A 17,589-nucleotide genomic window follows, 5' to 3' on the forward strand; every position below is an offset into this window, starting at 1 on the left:
GTCCCTGTGCTGCAGGAGTTAGGTTGGAAGGGATCCCCAGACAGGGCCCAGCCCTCTTCAGATCTGCGGGGCAGGTGCACACAGGGTGCACCTGTGCCAGTCGCCTCACCAGCAGGTGGCGCTGACAGCCCCTCCCTGAAGTTAGTCTGTGACTGCTGCAGGCCAGGCTACCCCAGCTGCCTTGGGTCCTGCCAGTGGGGTGGACACTGGAGTCCCTGGGGCTCGTGCCTTTGGAGGACAACTCTGTGGACAGAAGCAGCATGCCAACTGCTCCCTACATCTCCAAGCCTGCGCCTCACGTTTGTGCCAAGACCACCTGGGGATCTCAATCAGTTGCAGCTGCTGAGTGAGCAGCTTGGGTGGGGTCCTAGGAATCTGAGAGCCATGCAAGTATGGCTTGGAGACCTGAGCGATCCCCACAACCCACCCATCTGCCCACACATGTGCCTAGTGGGGTCCTGCTCAACCCCTATGGGCTCGTGGGCTTGAAGACTCCAGCTGGAGCTGGGCTTCTGGGCGTCTGCATTCTCATCGTCATTCAGTAAACACCACCAACTGTGTGAACCGGAGACTGATAAATGCGAGGAGGAACTGGGTACTGTCTTGGCAGCAGCCTGGGGAGTGTCTCAGTATGGGAGAGGGGGACATCCAGGGACTGGGAGTCTCAGCAGTGGAGCCCAAGCTGGGATGATGTATGCCACCCTGTTTCCATAGACACTGCCCAGGGCAGGGCAAGGGGTGACATTCCCATGTGTGGAGGCTGCCCAGTGGTCCTGGGTCTTGAGCAGAAGAGTAGCCCTGGGCAGCCAGAGGTTCCAATGATGGGGACCCTAGGCCTTGGTCCAGGCACCTCCTATCCCAGTCAAGGTCACCCTTCAATTGAATTAGTGACCTGGAGGCTCTCCAGACTCAGCCCATGGACTTTACCCCCAGGCAAGTGGAGAGTTGGAAGAGAATGGCCCCCAAATCCGGTGTACATGTACAGGCACATTCCAGACACAGACGCAAGGCCACGTTGCTAGACAGAGCTGGATCGGACACCCCCCACACACACACCCAACCTTGCAGGAGGAGGAGTGGGGCTGGGGTGGCAGAGAGGGCTGCCTGGAGGAGGGGACATTGGGATCTGCTTTAAGGGCTAAGGAAATACTGAGGGTCCATCGTGCAGATGGGAAAGAGGCCTGGGGTGTGTTGGCACTGCTAGAGTTGGGAAAAGTCAAGAAACTAGACTGGAGCCTCAGGTCAGCCCAGAGGAACCTGAACTTAACCCACGGGCAATGGACAACTGGGAGGGAGCCTGTCAGGTCTGTGGCCAGAAGATCATCTTGTCACCCAGGCTCAGAAATGGGACCCAGCTGGCATAAGGCCAAGGGGCTGCATGGAAAAAGGGTGAGGTTTAGAATCTTCCCCACCCGTAGACTGTGCCCCCCCCCCTCAGTGTAGGTATTGAGTGGGCACCTGCTGTTTTCCAGCAGCCACAAGTACCATATGGGTGAGAGTTCAAAGCTGCTTGGAGGGAGTGACAAAGCCGGCTGCTTCCTAATTCATTATCTCCCCACCCTATTATAGCCCCCTCCCTGGTGCAGCCTCCCCCCCCACACACACACCCTTTACATTTTCCCCTGCACCCAGCCCAGCCTCCTGCAGGCTGTTCAGAATCCCTCAGCTCTCCCCTCTGAGACCCCCACCACATCTCAGTCCCAGGACCCTGCTTTTCTTGCCAGAAACACTGTTCCGAACTCTCTAAACTGTAGCAATCCACACCTAATCTAAGCCCACCCTTTGGACTCCTTTGACACCACCCACTGAGCAGGGGCACAGCTGCAGCTGCCCATGAGGTGCCAGGCTACATGGAAGGAACAGCACGCAGAGTCCTTCAAGGGATCCCCCCAACCAATGACCTTGGCCGTCTGCCTTGAGATGAGCCCCAGGCCCAGTCAAAGCTTTACATCCAGACACGTGTTTAAATGTGTGTGGCCGCTGTGTGAACACTCAAATCCAAGGGCCCTGAAGGGAAGTCTTTGTGTCCAAGCGACTGCGGTTCCTCCGTTATCACGGAATGCCTCCACTGCCGCCTTGATCCTAGGCGGAGGAAGGTCTGGGGAATGTGGAATTAAAAAGGGCCCCCTTCAGGGTCGAGGTAGGTACACCGGTGGCTTAGGACGGAGAAACCAGAAGTGCAGAAGGAGGCCTGGAGAACAAATTCCCTTAGAATGAACCTGCTGGCCCAGGGCCTCCAGGTTGCAGTCCCGGGACCTCAAGAGCGGAAGCGTCCGGAGACCTGGTGTTCTAGACTTGATAGTGAAGCTGAATCTAGGCGGCGGGGAAGGCCACTGAGAACCGCGCTGAGTCCGGCGACCGTGAAGCGGGGAGAGGGGTGGGGGAAGGGGCCGCTTCAAGGGGGCGGGGCCTCAGAGGCTCCCCGGGAGCGCGCGGGAAGGTCATGGCAAGGCGGCCAGACCAGGGCGCAGCGGGGGGCGACCTTTGCGCGGGGCGGGGCGAGGCGGGGCCGGGTCCCCGGCAACCCCCCCACCCAGAAGCGCGGCCGCGGAGGAGCCGAGCGCCCTGGAGGCCGCGCCGGGGACGAGCCGCGAGCCGGGCGCCGCCACTATGGACATCCCGCCGCTGGCCGGCAAGATCGCCGCTCTGTCGTTTGGCGCCCTCCCCTTGTCCTATGCGCTCAACTACGTCTCGGCGCTCTCGCAGTGCGTGAGGGGAGGGGCCGGGGCGGCCCCCGGGGGAGAGGGGGCCAGGCAGCGGGGCCGGGTGGGCGGTGGCGGGGAGGGAGGATGCGCGGGCAGTGAGCCTGGCTTCCCCTGAGCAGCTCCTGCTAGGAGAAGGGGACCTAGGCCAGAACTACCCCGGACCCTATCCAACCTGAAGTCCCCTCTCCGCCGGCCAGGAGGTTGTGTGGTGGGGGTGGGGACGCTCCTGGGACGTTTAGGTTTGAGGAGAAAGAAGATTGAGAAGCAGAGCCTCCCGTCCCCCCACCCTGGGCAGAGTTTTGGAGGGTTTCTGAAGTTTCCCAGGGATGTGCCCAACTCCAGAGTTACCAAAGGTCAAAGTATTACCCCAGATAAGGGCCTGATGACCCAGCTCTCGACACATGCACACTTGGACACTCGTTCTGTTGCACTACCCCTACCAGATGGCCCCTCCATTGCCTGTCTTCAGGCCTGAGATTTTCTTCTGCTAAGGTTTGGCCCACCCTGTCTTTGGCCTCAGTTTCCCCTACATGTGGCGACCTCCCTTGTCTCCTAACCCTAGACCCCAGTTCTGTGGGTCCTGCCATTGGCGTACCAGTTATCTGCAAGCCCCTCACGCTCCCAAACCTAGCTCAACTCAAGACATGGGGTAGAGGGAGTCTTGACCGTGGGGTTGGCTCCTTGGGTACAAATTCCTGGCTCCATCCCCCTGGATCCTGGGTGAGCCAGGTTGCTTCTGGGAGCCTGAGTTCGTTTCTTCAGTGTGTAATAAACATAATCCCCGACCTCATCCCACAGTTAGAGTTCAGGATTACAAATTGTGTGCAAAGACTTGTGTAGTCTTATCTGATTACTATAATTGTCATTGTTGGTCAGATGGGACCAGAATGGGGATCTTAAGTGTTAGAGGGGTCCATGAGAAGGTAGGAGCCTGGAGAGAGTGTGGGGGAGTGTGGGACCCTGAATAGCTTTCCCACCCACCCACTCTGCCCACCTGTGTTGGAGGCGTCCAACCTGGCTTCTGCTTCTTATCTATGCAACTGGTTGACGTGTCTTATCTGGTTGATGGGACGGATCAGGGCAGGGGTGGGGTGGAGTTGATGGAAGCATTTGGACTTCAGCTGGGAGGAGTCAGGAGCTTCAGAAAGTGAGGTGTACAGTGCTGAGCCCTAGAGACGGCAGGCTTGGGAGCTGGGTCTGGCCACAGAGTGGCTTGGTGATGTTGAATGACTGACAGCAAATTGAGCCCAACACATAGCAGCGAGTGATGGGATGGATTGTATAGTTAAAGAGTTGACTGATTCCCCCTCTGTACTTGGCATAAATTGGGCAATGAGTCTTTGTGAGGAGTCAGGGAGGGCTTCCTGGAGGAGGAGCCATGAAAGATAAGCTATGAAGGAGGAGTAGGAGTTTGCCAAGTGGAAGACACTTCTGGAAGGAGTTTCCAGGAGGGAGAAACAGCTCGGGCGGGTAACAGCCTAGTGATGGGAAAGAGCCGTTGCAGGGAACGAGATTCCTGGCTGGAAAGACACTTCAGTCTCAACATCTGGGAGCATCCTGGAATCTGCTTTTGCCCTCACCAGGGTGGGTGGGACCTCAGCACTGGGCCTGGCCTCTCTGACTTGTTTCCCTTTCCACAGCCCCCTGGGGCTGGCATTGATGAGTGCCCTGATCCTGGGCCTGCTTTTTGTGGCTATCTACAATTTGTCGCCCAGCGAGATCTACTATGACCGACTCTATGCTGGTGAGTCGGTCGGAGAGAACCGTGAGCAGGGGCCTCCTCCATCCCCTTGAAGGGCTCGCATCAGGCTGGAGAACCTCAAAGAGACAGGAGAAACCTCATTGGTTGGGGAACCTCAGAGGGCCTCCCCCTTCAGATCTGGGGCTCCTGAGAGCGGGACTGTATCATCCCACCAGACTGGGAGCCCCTGAAAGGCCGTACTTCCTCATCACTTTGGGATTTCCTGAGGGCAAGGTCAGTGCCTTCTCAGCGGGAGGCCTCCCAAAGGCAGGGACTACGCCTCCTCGAGGCAGGGCTGTGGGTCATGTGACCTGTGAAGGGGTGACTGGGATCAGTTGGGCGCGGTTCCTTGCCTGGACTCTGGGTCCCCCCCCCCCCCCGCCCACATCCCGGCCGTGCCCCACCCACTCTGCCCGCAGTGTTCGCTGTCTTCGCCTTCACCTCGGTGGTGGACCTCTTTATTGCTCTCCAGGAAGATGGCTACCCGGTGGGCTTCATGGAGTTCTTTACCAAGGAGGTAGGTAGGGGGCCGCCCGGGATGCTTCCTGCCCTGCTGCCCGGCTGAGCCCTGCCCTGCCCCTGCAGGGAGAGCCGTACTTGCGCACTGCACACGGAGTCTTCATCTGCTACTGGGATGGCACGGTTCACTACCTCCTCTACCTGGCCATGGCTGGTGCCATCCGCAGAAGGTGCGTGGCGGGGGTGGGGTGGGGGTGGGCGGGTGGAGTGGCACCTGGACCCTGGGAAGGAGATCAAGTCCTCAGATGGGGTCCCAAGCCAGAGCGCCATCAGCGGTGTCTGTAGGGGAAATCAGGAGGCCTCCTTAGGGCTCCAGCCAGGAGTGGCCAGGAGAAGGGTCCAGGGAATGTCACAGGTGTAAGTGGTAGTCAGCTCTCTTCTCTTGTACACCCCTGTGCCTAAGCAACCACTTCTGTCCCTGGACAGATAGTCTGTTCAGTCCCTTGTTCATCTCCCTGTTGTCCCTCTGTCCTGGACAAAACTGGGAGGGACCCAGAGCTGGGGAGCTCAGGGTGGACCCTGGGCCCTGGCTAGGGCTCTGAGACTGGGGAACAGGCATCTGTTGGTCACCCCTCCATCACCCACCCCAGAAAGAGATACCGGAACCTTGGACTGTACTGGCTGGGATCTTTCATCATGAGCGTTCTGGTGTTCCTCCCGGGAAACATCCTTGGTAAGGACTTGGCTTTGAAGGATCCTGTCTCCTCAGGCTGGGTCACTGTCCTGTGCCTAGAGGGTCATAGGTAGGTCTTGGGAGGTAGAGGGGAGAGGCAGCCCAGTATGTGGGGGTGGCTGAGCAAGAGGGACACCCAAGATGTATCCAGGAGAAGCAAAGAACAGCTGAAATATAGAAGCAATATCCAGAAAATAAATCGAGGCAGGCCAGGCTGAGGAGCCTGGACACCATCTTGTGGGCACTGGGGAGCCGGAGGGGCTAGAGCCCAAATAAGGATCGCACTTCTGAATGACTGCTTCCAGCTAGGGATTCTGGTGTGACTCACCCATGGGTCTGGCCAGGCCTGGGTGATCCCGGCTGAGTGACATCCCTACCACGTCAGGTAAATACAGCTCAGAGATCAGACCCGCCTTCTTCCTTGCCAGCCCCTATGTGCTTGTCCCATGTTGGGCTGGCATGAGGGTCTTCAACCAGTCCCGGGCACCAATCTGCTGTGACCCCAATATGGTAAGTGCCTTGTCCCCTTATGCCAACATGCCTGGATGCCCCCCCTCCCCAATTAGAGTTGCTTCTGGTCAAAAACACTGCCTCTTTGGAAGCATCTCCTTGGCCGTTAGGAAAGAAGGGATGAGCCTTTATCGAGTGCCTATTGGATACCAGACTTCTCACCCTGTCTCTCTCCCATGGGGCAGGTACAGGAGGAACAAAGAAAGGGCATCCTGCGACGCCCAGTTGACCTGGCCCTTGTCATATACCTCATCCTCGCCGGGTTCTTCACCCTCTTCCGGGGCCTGGTGAGTCTGCAATGGCCAGCCTACTTTTCTTCTGCCTCCAGCCCTCTTTTCTGTCCCCACCAACCATGTTCCTTTAACCAGTGCAAGAAGGCCACTGCTTGCCTGCCTGACCATCCAGGGAAGTTCTTCATCAAGTCTGATCTTAGTATTCCATGACAAAGCCCCATTCCCTGTAACCTTCCCAGCCAAAGTGAAAGAACTAAGGCTAGGGGAGGCCAGAGCAAGGGGTACGGGACCCGCCTGGGAGGGTGGAGAAGGCTTTCCATGGGAAAAATGTTTGAGGTGGGTTGTTGGTTTGTCTGTCTGCCCTAGGTGGTGCTTGACTGCCCCGCAGATGCCTGCTTTGTCTACATCTATCAGTACGAGCCATACCTACGGGACCCTGTGGCCTATCCGAAGGTGCAGGTGAGAGGACAGATGGCAAGAGAGGGCCATATGGTCCTGCCATGGGTAGAGGTCTAACAAGTCCTCTGTGAAGCAGGTACCAGAAACACAAGGCAATCTGTTGTCCTACCAAAAATGTCTGTCTTCCAAAATGAAGACAGATATGGTCTTCAAGTACGGCTGGATCTAGGAGCCAGGGATAACTGTCTCTGGGCTCTGCTTTCTTTGCACGGACTCCACTCCCCGGGAGTCACTTTGTGGGATTGTGGAGTCAGCCTTGGGCGGCAGCAGGCCTCCATCTGCCCTACTTAGCCAGCCCGGAGGAATGTGAGTGCTTATTTCTCCAGAGCTTAAGCACAAATCTCAGGCAGGCTCTGATTGGCCCGCGTGCCATCGTCACTGAATGATATGCCCATCCTGTGGCCGATCATTATGGCCAGGGGGGCTGGAGTGTTCCAGTTGGCCAGGCCAGGGTCACCTGCCACTTCTGGAGTAACATGGGTGGGCTCAGGGCGTGTGTGTGCATGTGGCAGCGGGGGGGGGGGATCCCCAAGGGAAATCGAGGAGCAGTGTGCACAGGGTTGGGACGTGCAGAGAGCCCCCATCCTGGGCGGGGTCTGAGGCTGGCCAGATCCTCCCTGGGGCCTCCAGCTCAGGGGGCTGCGGGAGCACGCCGCCGCTCATGTGTGGGCTACGCGACCCCTCAGATGCTGGTGTACCTGTTCTACGTGCTGCCCTTCTATGGCCTGGCTGCCTACGCCCTCGTCTTCCCCGGCTGCTCTTGGCTGCCTGACTGCGCCCTGGTGTGTGCTGGAGCTGTTGGCCAGGTGTGATGGGCTGTGGGTGAGGTGCGGTGGGGTCTGTAGGGAAGACAGTTTCTGCCTACCCATCCATTGCTTCTGTGCTCTCCCCTAGCAGGGGGATGCTGAGCCTCTGAGAGGCCCCAGCCCCAGCTCGGTACCTTAGGATTCCCTGGTCTCGGGGAGAAAGTACCTGACACAAACACTCCCAACCCCATGGGGTCAGAACTGGAGAGAGGGAAGGATAGGGTTGGAGAGCAATTCCAGAAGGGGAAGATTTCCTAGGAGAGTGAGCCTAGGAGCTGGGCTTTGATGTCTGGGTACGAGTTCTCTAGGCAAGGAAGAGCATTTCGGGAATGGGAACAGCATAAAGACACAGTGGGGGATAGTGGTTTAGTGGAACCACCACATGGAGAGAGGCAGAGGCAAGAGAATTTGACAGCTAGATGCTGCTGAGGGCTTTGAACTGTGAGCTTGGGGGAACCATGGAATGTGTCTGAGCTGTAGAGGGTCGAGTCAGAGCTGGGGGGCCTGTTTCAGGGTTCCTGATGGAAAGTGATAAAGCCCGGGCCCAGGCCCAAGCAGAGGAGACTAGGAAAACATCTCTGGGGGAGAATCAACGGGATTTGTGCCAAGGGCGCTGCTTGGGGTATGGAAGAGCAGGAGGAGGAGCTGGACCCAGATCAAGGAGATGGGAAAGAGGGCGGGCCCAGCAGAGTGAAGACGGTTCTGGTTAGACAGCTGGGGACAGGCTCACAGACAGGTGGACAAGGACACAGGAAATGCGGGAACAGGGATATTTAGAGGCAGACAGATGGACTAGAGAGGGGAGACAGGTCAGCAGCCAGTGAGAGGGACGGGGACCCTCTGGGCTCCCTAGGGTGGGATGTTGGTGATGCTGGGACTTGTTCTCTCCTGGCCGCTGATGTACATCCTCCCTGTGTGGCCACTAGGCACAGTTCTCGCACATGGGTGCCTCCATGCACGTGCGCACGCCCTTCACCTACCGTGTGCCTGACGACGCCTGGGCCTGCTTCTTCGGGTGCAACCTGCTGTACGCGCTGGGTCCCCACCTGCTGGCCCTCCGCTGCCTGCGGTGGCCCGCCTTCTTCCTGCACCCGCCCCCTGGTCCCCTGGCCCACCACAAGAAGGAGCACTGAGAGAGCTGGGGACATCCCAGAACTCTGTTTCCACGCCCTGCTCTGGGAAGGGTGGCAGGAAGTACATCTCCAGGTGTCTTTGGTCCTGGCTATGGTGGTATCAGGCCAACGCATGGGATGGGACACCCAGGGGCCAGTTGTTCCCTTGAGGGCCAGATACCCTCAGCTGTCACGGTACCCTAATCCCACAAGAACTGTTCTACTCCAGAATTTACCCATCATACCCCCATGGATCCTTTAGTAAAAAAACCTTTTGATGCCCAAATATTGCTGCTGCCTGAGTGTTTCAGGATTTGGAGGTGAAGGACCCGCTTCTCAGACCCCATGAGGGCCTACCCATCACTGCCAGCAGGACCATCAGGAGCTGGAGGTACTGGCTAGCAGAAGTCGGCCTCTGGTTGGTGTGCACAGCTCCATCTTCCAGATGGGGAAAACTGAGGCCCAGAGAGGTCCAAAGACCTGCCTGAGGTCACGATCAGGAGAGAAACATCCAAAATCCAAGCTCTGACAATAAGTTATAATAACTAATGGCGTGGCATAGTAATTAAGCACCTACCGTATACAATTACCAAGAGCCAAACTCAAGTGTTACATGCTGGATCTCACCCTATATTCTAGATGGGGAAACTGAGCCTGTAGGCGGTAAAGGTCCTGGTCAGAGGTCATGGCTCCTGATGCAGCTGAGCTAAAGGACCCAGTGCCAGCCTAACCCATTCAACTATGGACTCTATAACCCTGCCTCTGCTGTATGGGTGGCTCGTATTTTGGGGAAACTGAGGCCGAGGAGGCAGCCAAGAGGTTGGGGGAAAGGCACATTTTTCCTGATTTGATTTTTGAGCTTGGGTGAAGGGCCAGGTTCAGGGGTGACTCAGGCCCAGAGTGGGTCCGGGGCTTGATCAGGCTCCCCTGCTCCCTGCCCCTACCGACATTTATTAGGCACCTATTGTACGTCTAACCATTGGATCTTCACCAAAGAACCAGCACTCCCCATTTTCCAGAGGTGGAAACTGAGGCTCAGAGAGACCAAGCCTCTCTTCCAAGGTCCTACAGCAGGTGAAAGAAAGGCAGAGTCAGATTTGGACCTGTTGCTGCAGGTTCCCTCTGCAGAGTGTGTGACTGTTAGGGGGCACCACCCGCAGAGTGAGCACCTTTTGGGTGCCAGAGCCCAGGACACGACGATGGCCACCAAGTGACAAATGGGAAAACTGAAACCTGTAGGCCAAGCCCCTTTCCCAGGTTACTCAGCCCCCGGCTCACCTTGGGCATCCTAGATGGAAGACCCCGTCAGGCCCCCCTCCTCCATTTTAAAGGGAGTTAAACTGAGGCCCAGAGGTTCCTCTGCCCACCCAGGATCAGCCAGCAGGATGAGCGACGTGGTCCTGCATTCACTGTCCAGGGCGGTCCTTCCTCCGCCCGCGCCCGGGTTTCTTCGCGGAGCGCGCGTCGCCGCGTTCCCTTTAAAGCTCCTCCCCGCACCCCCAGCCGCCTCCCTCCTCCCCTTGCAGGCAGACGCCAGGATTGCGCCGCCCGAAGGGACTTGCCCAGTCCTTCCTGGGTGTGCGGGGAGCGCAGTCCCGGCGCGTAAGGGCCGCTCGGCGGGGGCCGCACGGGCAAGATGGTGAGTGGGGCGCGGGTCCCGGTAGATCCCTCTCTGGGATTCAGTCTCGCTCTGTGTCTGAATCTACGTCCCTCCGTGTTCCTCTTCTCAGTCTCCCCCCTGCTCCGTCTCTCCCATCCCTTCTGTCTCTTACCATGTAGTATCTCTGTTTATCGAACTCTGCCTCTCCGTTTATATCCCTCTCCGCCTCTCCCTACTTTTCTCTCCCTCTTTCTGTTTTCCTGGGCCCTTTTCTCTTCCTCTGAGTCTCTCTCTCTCCCTACCTCCAAGCCCCCTCTTCTCTTTTTCCCTCTTGCTCTCTGCCTTTCAGTCTCTCTCCATCTTTCCTTACCCTTCTCTGTGTCTCTCCTTCTCTATCCCCATCTCTCCCTGCTTCTGTCTCTGTCTCTTTCCCTCTCCCCGTGTCTCTACCTCTCTCTGACTTTACCCCTCGCGCCCCCCCCCCCCCCGCCCGCCCGCCGCCCCCACACCCCGGCCGGTTTGCTGCAGTCTCCTGGCGCACGGATAACCTTGCCGCTGCCGCTGCTCCAGCTCCTCCCCCCTCCCTCCCAATCCCGGCCTGGGCCGGCCAGAGAAGGGGGCGGAGCTCCAAGCGGCCTGGGTTGGGGTTAGGGCATCTGGCGGGTTGCCAGCGCTGGACTGAGGGCAGGGGAGCCCGGGGGCGTGGGCTTTGCGGAGGAGCTAGAGTGTGTAGTCCCGAGAGAGTGCGGGGGACAGGGGGTGAGGGCTGGGAGGGTCTGCCAGCCTTCTCCTTGGGTGAGTCCTCTGGGACCCTGGCCGGGAGTGGGGACCTGGGCATGCGAGAAGTCGTCGCCGTGGGGAAGGAAGGTCAGGGGGCTAGTCCTCCGACAGGCGAAGTCCAGGAGGCTGGATTGAGTGCCCTGTGCCCCCAGGTGTGTGCTCGGGCGGCCCTCGGTCCCGGCGCGCTCTGGGCCGCGGCCTTGGGAGTCCTGCTGCTCGCGGCCTCCGCAGGGGCGCAGCGCGGACGCAAGAAGGTCGTGCACGTGCTCGGTGAGTCTGGATAGCGGAAGCGGGTCTTGCCCCGCAGGAGCCGTGGCCAAATGTGATCCCCTGGGTGCAGGGAGGATATAGGAGGTGGGGCATGGGGTGTCCCTGACGGTCATAGTTCCCCCCAACCCCTCCCCCTCTGAGTCCCAGTTCCCTCTCCCGATCTCCTTTAACTCGGATCCCCTGACCTCAACCCAAGCCTTCTTCCCACAACACTTCCCTGGGATCCCCTTCCCCTGGTTCCCCACCCCGCCTCCTGGGACCTCTTCTGAACCCTGCTTGGCCCTCCCGCAGAGGGTGAGTCGGGCTCGGTGGTGGTGCAGACGGCGCCGGGGCAGGTGGTCAGTCACAGGGGTGGCACCATCGTCTTGCCCTGCCGCTACCACTATGAGGCAGCCGCCCACGACCACGACGGCGTCCGTCTCAAGTGGACCAAGGTGGTGGACCCACTGGCCTTTACCGACGTCTTCGTAGCGCTGGGCCAGCAGCACCGAGCATTTGGCAGCTACCGTGGGCGTGCCGAGCTGCAGGGCGATGGACCCGGTGATGCCTCCCTGGTTCTCCGAAACGTTACGCTGCAGGATTATGGGCGCTATGAATGCGAGGTCACCAATGAGCTGGAAGATGACACTGGCATGGTCAAGCTGGACCTGGAAGGTAACCAGCTTATGGACAGAATAAAGCATATTTCTAAGGGAGGAGAGTGAGAAATATTGCAAAGGACAGAAACCAAATCAAGTTGGCCTAAAGGAATTTCAGGCTTGATAGGGCAGGGTAATGGTTCCGATATGAGGTGAATATGCGCCCCAAGAACATGGACAATGTCTAGAAAGGGGTTGCTGATGGCATCTAGTGGGTGGAGGCCAGGGATGCTGCAACACACCCTACAATGCACAGGACAGCCCCCAACAGCAAAGAAGGATCCGGTCTAAAATGTCAATAGTAAGAACTTTGGGAACCCCTGGGGGTGAGATCCAGGGAGATCCACTCACATCATGTCAGGAATTCCTCCCTCAGCTCTCTTTCCCCAAGTGGGCTTTCTTCAGGCAGGTTTCTCCTGATGGAGCCAGAAAGTAGTGCCAGGCTTCCATCCTCCAACTTAGCAATTAATTTCCTAGCAGTGCTAGCTAGAGTCCCAGAATTGTCCCTCATTGGCCCAGGTGGAGTCATGTGCCCATCTATGAACCAATCACTGGTTCATAGGACTGGGAGATGGGATGCTCTGATTGGCCGACTGTGGAGCTGGGAGGTGGGGTTTCTACCTGGAGACGCTCTCCCACCTGGTTTGCCTTCCTCAGTCCACCCGAGAAGATTCTAGGAGAGATTTCAGAGCCCTCACTTGCTGTACCTCCCAACAATAGCAAATAACAATAATAGCAGCAGCTCTCCTTTACTGGACGTTTTCAAAGAGCTTGAAGAGCTCTTTGAACTCTCTTGCTTAATTTTCCCAAAAACTCTGAGGGAGGTGCTATTACCAGCAGATGGACAACTGGCTCAGAAAGGTTAGAGCCTTGCTCGAAGTACATGCAAGTGAGTGGTGGAGCTGGGACTCAAGCCTCGGTCTTCAGGCTCCAGGTATTCTCTCTGGCCCCTGTTTGCTCCTCCCTGCATCTGCTGAAAGATGCATCTGCACCTGCAAGGTCTGCCCCTCAAACACAAACACACACACACACACACACACACACACACACACACACACAGAATGCTGAGCTCAGCGGACTGTGAGTCCAATGAAGGGCAAGTTACAAGAACTGAAGGTGGAAGAGAAACCAGTGGGAACTGCTCTGGACAATGCTGGGGATCAAAGAGGTCTTTGCCCAGGGTCATACTTCCAGGGGCTCCCTGTGGGGGAGTCAGCACTGGACACGGACATTCCCAGCTCCATCAGCTCAGGGCTTGACCAGAGGGAAGCTCCTAGTGCTGGGGGAAGGTCAGAAGCACTAAAGACTGAAGGGAGAAGTGTTGTGGGGGCTGGGTTTTGAAGGATGAATAGGAGTTCAACAGATGGAAGAAGTGGATAAGCAGAAGTCTCCAGTGGTGGAAAGGGGATGGGTAGGATTAAGAATTTTAAGAGGGAGGGTCAAGTGAATCTCAAGCTCAAGGCAAAGGGAATCACAAGGGGTGTGAGCTTGGGAACAGCGTGGTCAGGTCTAAGTCCAGAATGAGGGATGGAGTGGAAAGTCTAGGTTGAAGAGTCACGCAGCACCCCAGATGTTAGGTGGGTAGGGGAGGGCTGGGATTCCCGAGCTAAACCCCCTACGTACGCCCTCCCAGGAGTTGTCTTCCCTTACCACCCCCGTGGAGGCCGCTACAAGTTGACCTTCACGGAGGCGCAGCGCGCCTGCGCCGAGCAGGACGGCATCCTGGCGTCGGCAGAGCAGCTGCACGCGGCCTGGCGCGACGGCCTGGACTGGTGCAACGCAGGCTGGCTGCGCGACGGCTCCGTGCAGTACCCGGTGAGCCAGCCCCGGGAGCCCTGCGGCGGCCTGGGCGGAGCGAGCGCCGGGACCGGCGGTGGCACAGCCTCCGGGGGCGTGCGCAACTACGGCTACCGCCATAACGCCGAAGAACGCTACGACGCCTTCTGCTTCACATCCAACCTCCCGGGTGTGTAGGCCCCGCCCCTAGGGAGGAGACCCCGCCCCCACAGGCTCCGGTCCGCCCCGCCAATGAGGCCCCGCCCCCAGAGAGAGCCCTCTCCCGGGTCCCCCTCCCTCTCAGTCTCTTTCCCACCCTCTCAGTTTCCTCCTTTTAGCCCTTCTATCCACTCCGGCCCTCGGGGGTCCAGACTAGGATACCCCACCCCCGGACTGCCGTGGCGCAGCAGTCAAGCATCGTCTGTCACCAACACTGCCCTGGTGAAGGCTAGGGTCCAGGACTGCAGGGGAGAGGGTACTCCTGTGCCTGGGGTCCTGGGTTGCAGGCATGTGGGAGGTGGGAAGCGTCCTGAATCCCGAGGAGGCCAGATCCCGGGAGTGGCCTTAACCACTCTCCCCCACTCCACTGCAGGACGTGTGTTCTTCCTGAAGCCGCTGCGGCCTGTGCCCTTCTCGGGAGCAGCGCGTGCATGCGCGGCTCGCGGCGCGGCCGTGGCCAAGGTGGGACAGCTGTTCGCTGCGTGGAAGCTGCAGCTGCTGGACCGCTGCACCGCGGGCTGGCTGGCCGACGGGAGCGCGCGCTACCCCATCGTGAATCCGCGCGCGCGCTGCGGCGGCCGCCGGCCGGGCGTTCGCAACCTGGGATTCCCCGACGCCACGCGCCGCCTCTTTGGCGTCTACTGCTACCGTGCACCCGGCGCGCCGGACCCCGCACCCGGCGGCTGGGGGTGGGGCTGGGCCGGAGGCGGCGGCTGGGCCGGAGGCGCGCGCGACCCGGCTGCTTGGACCCCGCTGCGTGTCTAGGCTCTGGGTGCAGTTGGTTGGGGTGCTTGGCGGCTGGCCGAGTGCTCTGCGGTCTCTTGGAGACAGACCCCTTGACTGGAGACTGGCCACGCCCCCTGCGGTGCCCTGCAGGCTGACCAGGCCTCCTGTGGTCTTTGAACACTGGCTGCTCCCCCCTGGGGTCCTCATAGACTGGCCAGTTACGGGAGACTGATCAAGCTCCCACCTCTCCTGGACAGTGGATTTCCCCTCCTCCCTTGACTTTCCCCAGGAGATGGGGCATGCCCCCTGAACACCCCTGGAGGCCAAAAGACCCTGAGGTCTCCTGAAGACTGGCCAGGCCTCCCGAGGCTACTTGAAAACAGACAGAACCCCCCGCCCCCCGCGGTCTCCTGGAGGCTGGACCCCCAGGATTATCTGGAGATTGGCCTCAGGCCCTCTGCACCTCCCTGGAGACTGAAGACTGATCCCTTATGGTCATCTGGACACTGAACTCTCTTCCCCCTCACATGTAGAGAAAACAGAAACCTCGGAGTTCACCAGGTGATCACGTCCCTGTGGTTACATGGAGACTGGGCTTCTGTCGTCTTCCCTGTGGTCACCTGGAAATTGGGTATTTCCATTCTTCCCCCCTCCCCTGCGAATCTCTCGAAGTTTAAGAATAACAGGCCATGTTCCCAGGTCACCCTGAACAGCCCCACCCTTCCAGGGGGAGACCAGTCTTGTCTGTCACCACTAAAAGAGATTGACATAACCCAGCTGGCTCGCATGACTGGTGGCCGTGCCCCACCCCTCAGGTATCTCTTTGGAGGGAGAAAATCTGCTCCCACCTGATGGACGGCCTCTTTCCTGGCTGTCACCAAAGATACCATCCCCTGGGCCCAGGGATCTATAGGATCCCTGTCACTCACTATGGAAACAAGCTGTCCCACTTCCCATTGTTACCACGGCGACCAGCCCAACTTCTACCTGTAACCTAGTCACACAGCCCTTCCCTCATCAGTCACACCCATGGAGTTAGTGCCTCCCTCCTCCAGCTGTAACCATGGATACCACACGTTTCCCATCTCACGTCTGGGACACCGGAGAGCTACAACTCAACTTCTGGATGTCCCGATTTTTACCAACAGCCATGAAGACCACCCTCCCCTCCCCCACTCTCCCGAGAGTGACCCAACATTCAGTTCTCCAGCTCTCACCGTGGGAACAGGCTGCCCCTTTCCCAAGTGCACCCCAGCTCCTTGCCACCCTCCAAACTCTGCCTCGAAGCTGCTTAAACCCCATAGATGTTGCCACGGAGACCAAACTCTGGTATTTGAGGTAACAGAACACCTTTCCCCCTAGGCTTTCCCAGGTCAGCAGGGCCCCGCCCCACAAAACTATCACCATAGAGACTGTCAGCGTTGTCCCCATGACAACCAACTCCCAGTTCTCAGGAACTTCTTACCATGGGCCGGAACTGCACCCCCTTAGTGCTTCATGTCTGGCCCTTACCCAGATAGGCCCAGCCCGGGCAACATCCGCAGATATGGCTGGACTTCTGGAGCCGCTGGACACCCTCCGTTTGCACGCTAACTATATCCCAGACAACAGTGCACGAGACGCCCTTGCAACCCCCAGGTGTTTGCATTGCTGCCGTACAGATGAGCAAACCAACCCTGGCAGCCCTGGCCCTTCATGCCGTGCAAGCACTGGGCTTCCCCCTTGCCTTCTGACACCACAACTCCATTCTCATTGAGCTCCTCTCTCCTCTAACTGCCCCCTGCCCCACATTTCACTCCTTAAAGATCCAGGAGAGATAGAATGTTTTTAAACTTCAAAATCCACAGTGAGCTCCAGGTTCTAAAAGGCAATTTGTGCTAAGAAGTTAGGACCCAGCCAGACACCCCCACACACACACCCAGTATTGAGAGCCAGCTCAGGAGAGATGGTCCACGAACTAAGCCACCCCAGCTATGGGAGACTTCAGCTCCAAGGTCTTCCACGGAATAGCACTGAGGGCCCTCCTGGACACCCCCCCCCCCACCTTACTGTCACATCCATCTTCAGCAAAACCCATCTGTGAGTTTTGGAATCAGGTGGGCTTGGTGTGAATCCTGCCTCTGTAACCAAGTGACAAACCCCGTGAGCCTGTTTCCTCCTCTGTACCAGAGCTGTTCTGAGGTCCCAGTGAGTGCAAAGCATACAGCAGGGGCTCAATAAAAAAAAGTGTTTTTTGTTTTGTTTTGTTTTGATGAATGAGAAAATGAGGCAGCCGGTGAGTAATTGCTTCATAAATGCACTTGGGTGAACAAAATGTTTCCCAGCTGGGGGTGTGTGGTAATGATTTGGTTGGGAAGCACCCCCCTCATTCCTCAGGACCGTCTTTGCTCCCTAATTTCTCCCCCTCTGCCTTCCCCCATTCTGCCTTCACTCTTTTCCTTGCATCATCCCCCACGTGTCTGGCCCTTTTCAGCCCTGTCCTGATGGGGTCGTTGACAAATGCAGCGGTTCCTCTCCATCCCCCAGGCACAAAGTGTGCAAAACTGGATGGAAAGTTCTTGCACCAAGAAGGCAGAGAGGTTGCAAATTTTCCCTGGTGCGGAGGTGGAGTGGGGGTGGGGGGATCGTGGACGGAGAAACAGTGAAAGTTTCTGGGATACAAGCAAAGGGAGAAGAGAAAAAAGTGTAAAAGTGATTAGACTGTAGACATGAGGAAGTCAATGTTTCCGCTCATCCTTCAATACCAGATGTGAGAGAGCTCCTAGAGCCTCAAACCACTCATCTGATTGCAGGGCCCAGCCCCTTGGTGAGACTGCCTTGGG

At 58.2% G+C, this 17,589-nt stretch overlaps 2 protein-coding genes across 5 annotated transcripts; both read left to right on the forward strand.

Annotated features, from left to right (window-relative positions):
- The first annotated feature begins 2,452 nt into the window (after nucleotides 1-2,452).
- TM6SF2 (transmembrane 6 superfamily member 2) lies at nucleotides 2,453-9,044 on the forward strand. Of its 4 annotated transcripts, XM_045778693.2 has the most exons (10): nucleotides 2,453-2,705; nucleotides 4,346-4,449; nucleotides 4,866-4,963; nucleotides 5,032-5,135; nucleotides 5,556-5,638; nucleotides 6,024-6,148; nucleotides 6,334-6,435; nucleotides 6,748-6,840; nucleotides 7,527-7,646; nucleotides 8,573-8,897. In XM_045778693.2, exons 1-10 carry the CDS (start codon nucleotides 2,611-2,613, stop codon nucleotides 8,777-8,779), a joined length of 1,131 nt encoding a protein of 376 aa, XP_045634649.2. In that variant the 5' UTR covers nucleotides 2,453-2,610; the 3' UTR covers nucleotides 8,780-8,897. The 4 variants fall into 4 exon arrangements, with proteins under 4 accessions (XP_045634649.2, XP_087723260.1, XP_045634650.2 ...); XM_045778694.2 differs by lacking the exon at nucleotides 4,346-4,449 and having other exon boundaries at nucleotides 2,602-2,705; XM_087867134.1 differs by lacking the exons at nucleotides 4,346-4,449; nucleotides 6,024-6,148 and having other exon boundaries at nucleotides 2,454-2,705; nucleotides 8,573-9,044.
- Nucleotides 9,045-9,113: 69 nt separating this feature from the next.
- On the forward strand, nucleotides 9,114-17,006 carry HAPLN4 (hyaluronan and proteoglycan link protein 4). Its single transcript, XM_045778695.2, has 5 exons — nucleotides 9,114-10,397; nucleotides 11,291-11,408; nucleotides 11,700-12,062; nucleotides 13,680-14,012; nucleotides 14,415-17,006. Exons 1-5 carry the CDS (start codon nucleotides 10,395-10,397, stop codon nucleotides 14,804-14,806), a joined length of 1,209 nt encoding a protein of 402 aa, XP_045634651.2. The 5' UTR covers nucleotides 9,114-10,394; the 3' UTR covers nucleotides 14,807-17,006.
- The last annotated feature ends 583 nt before the right edge of the window (nucleotides 17,007-17,589 follow it).

Source organism: Ursus americanus, chromosome 14 (assembly GCF_024610735.1).
Source record: "Ursus americanus isolate L20-20 chromosome 14, mUrsAme1.1.p, whole genome shotgun sequence".
Taxonomy (NCBI): domain Eukaryota; kingdom Metazoa; phylum Chordata; class Mammalia; order Carnivora; family Ursidae; genus Ursus; species Ursus americanus.

Coding starts and splice junctions, on each gene's coding strand:
- TM6SF2 (XM_087867133.1), top strand. CDS start 4,432: ATGACCGACTCTATGCTGGTGAGTCGGTCGGAGAGAACCGTGAGCAGG. Junction 5,136..5,555: donor GCTGGTGCCATCCGCAGAAG/GTGCGTGGCGGG, acceptor CACCCACCCCAG/AAAGAGATACCGGAACCTTG. Junction 5,639..6,333: donor CCTCCCGGGAAACATCCTTG/GTAAGGACTTGG, acceptor CCCATGGGGCAG/GTACAGGAGGAACAAAGAAA.
- HAPLN4 (XM_045778695.2), top strand. Junction 11,409..11,699: donor GAAGGTCGTGCACGTGCTCG/GTGAGTCTGGAT, acceptor GCCCTCCCGCAG/AGGGTGAGTCGGGCTCGGTG. Junction 14,013..14,414: donor CTTCACATCCAACCTCCCGG/GTGTGTAGGCCC, acceptor ACTCCACTGCAG/GACGTGTGTTCTTCCTGAAG.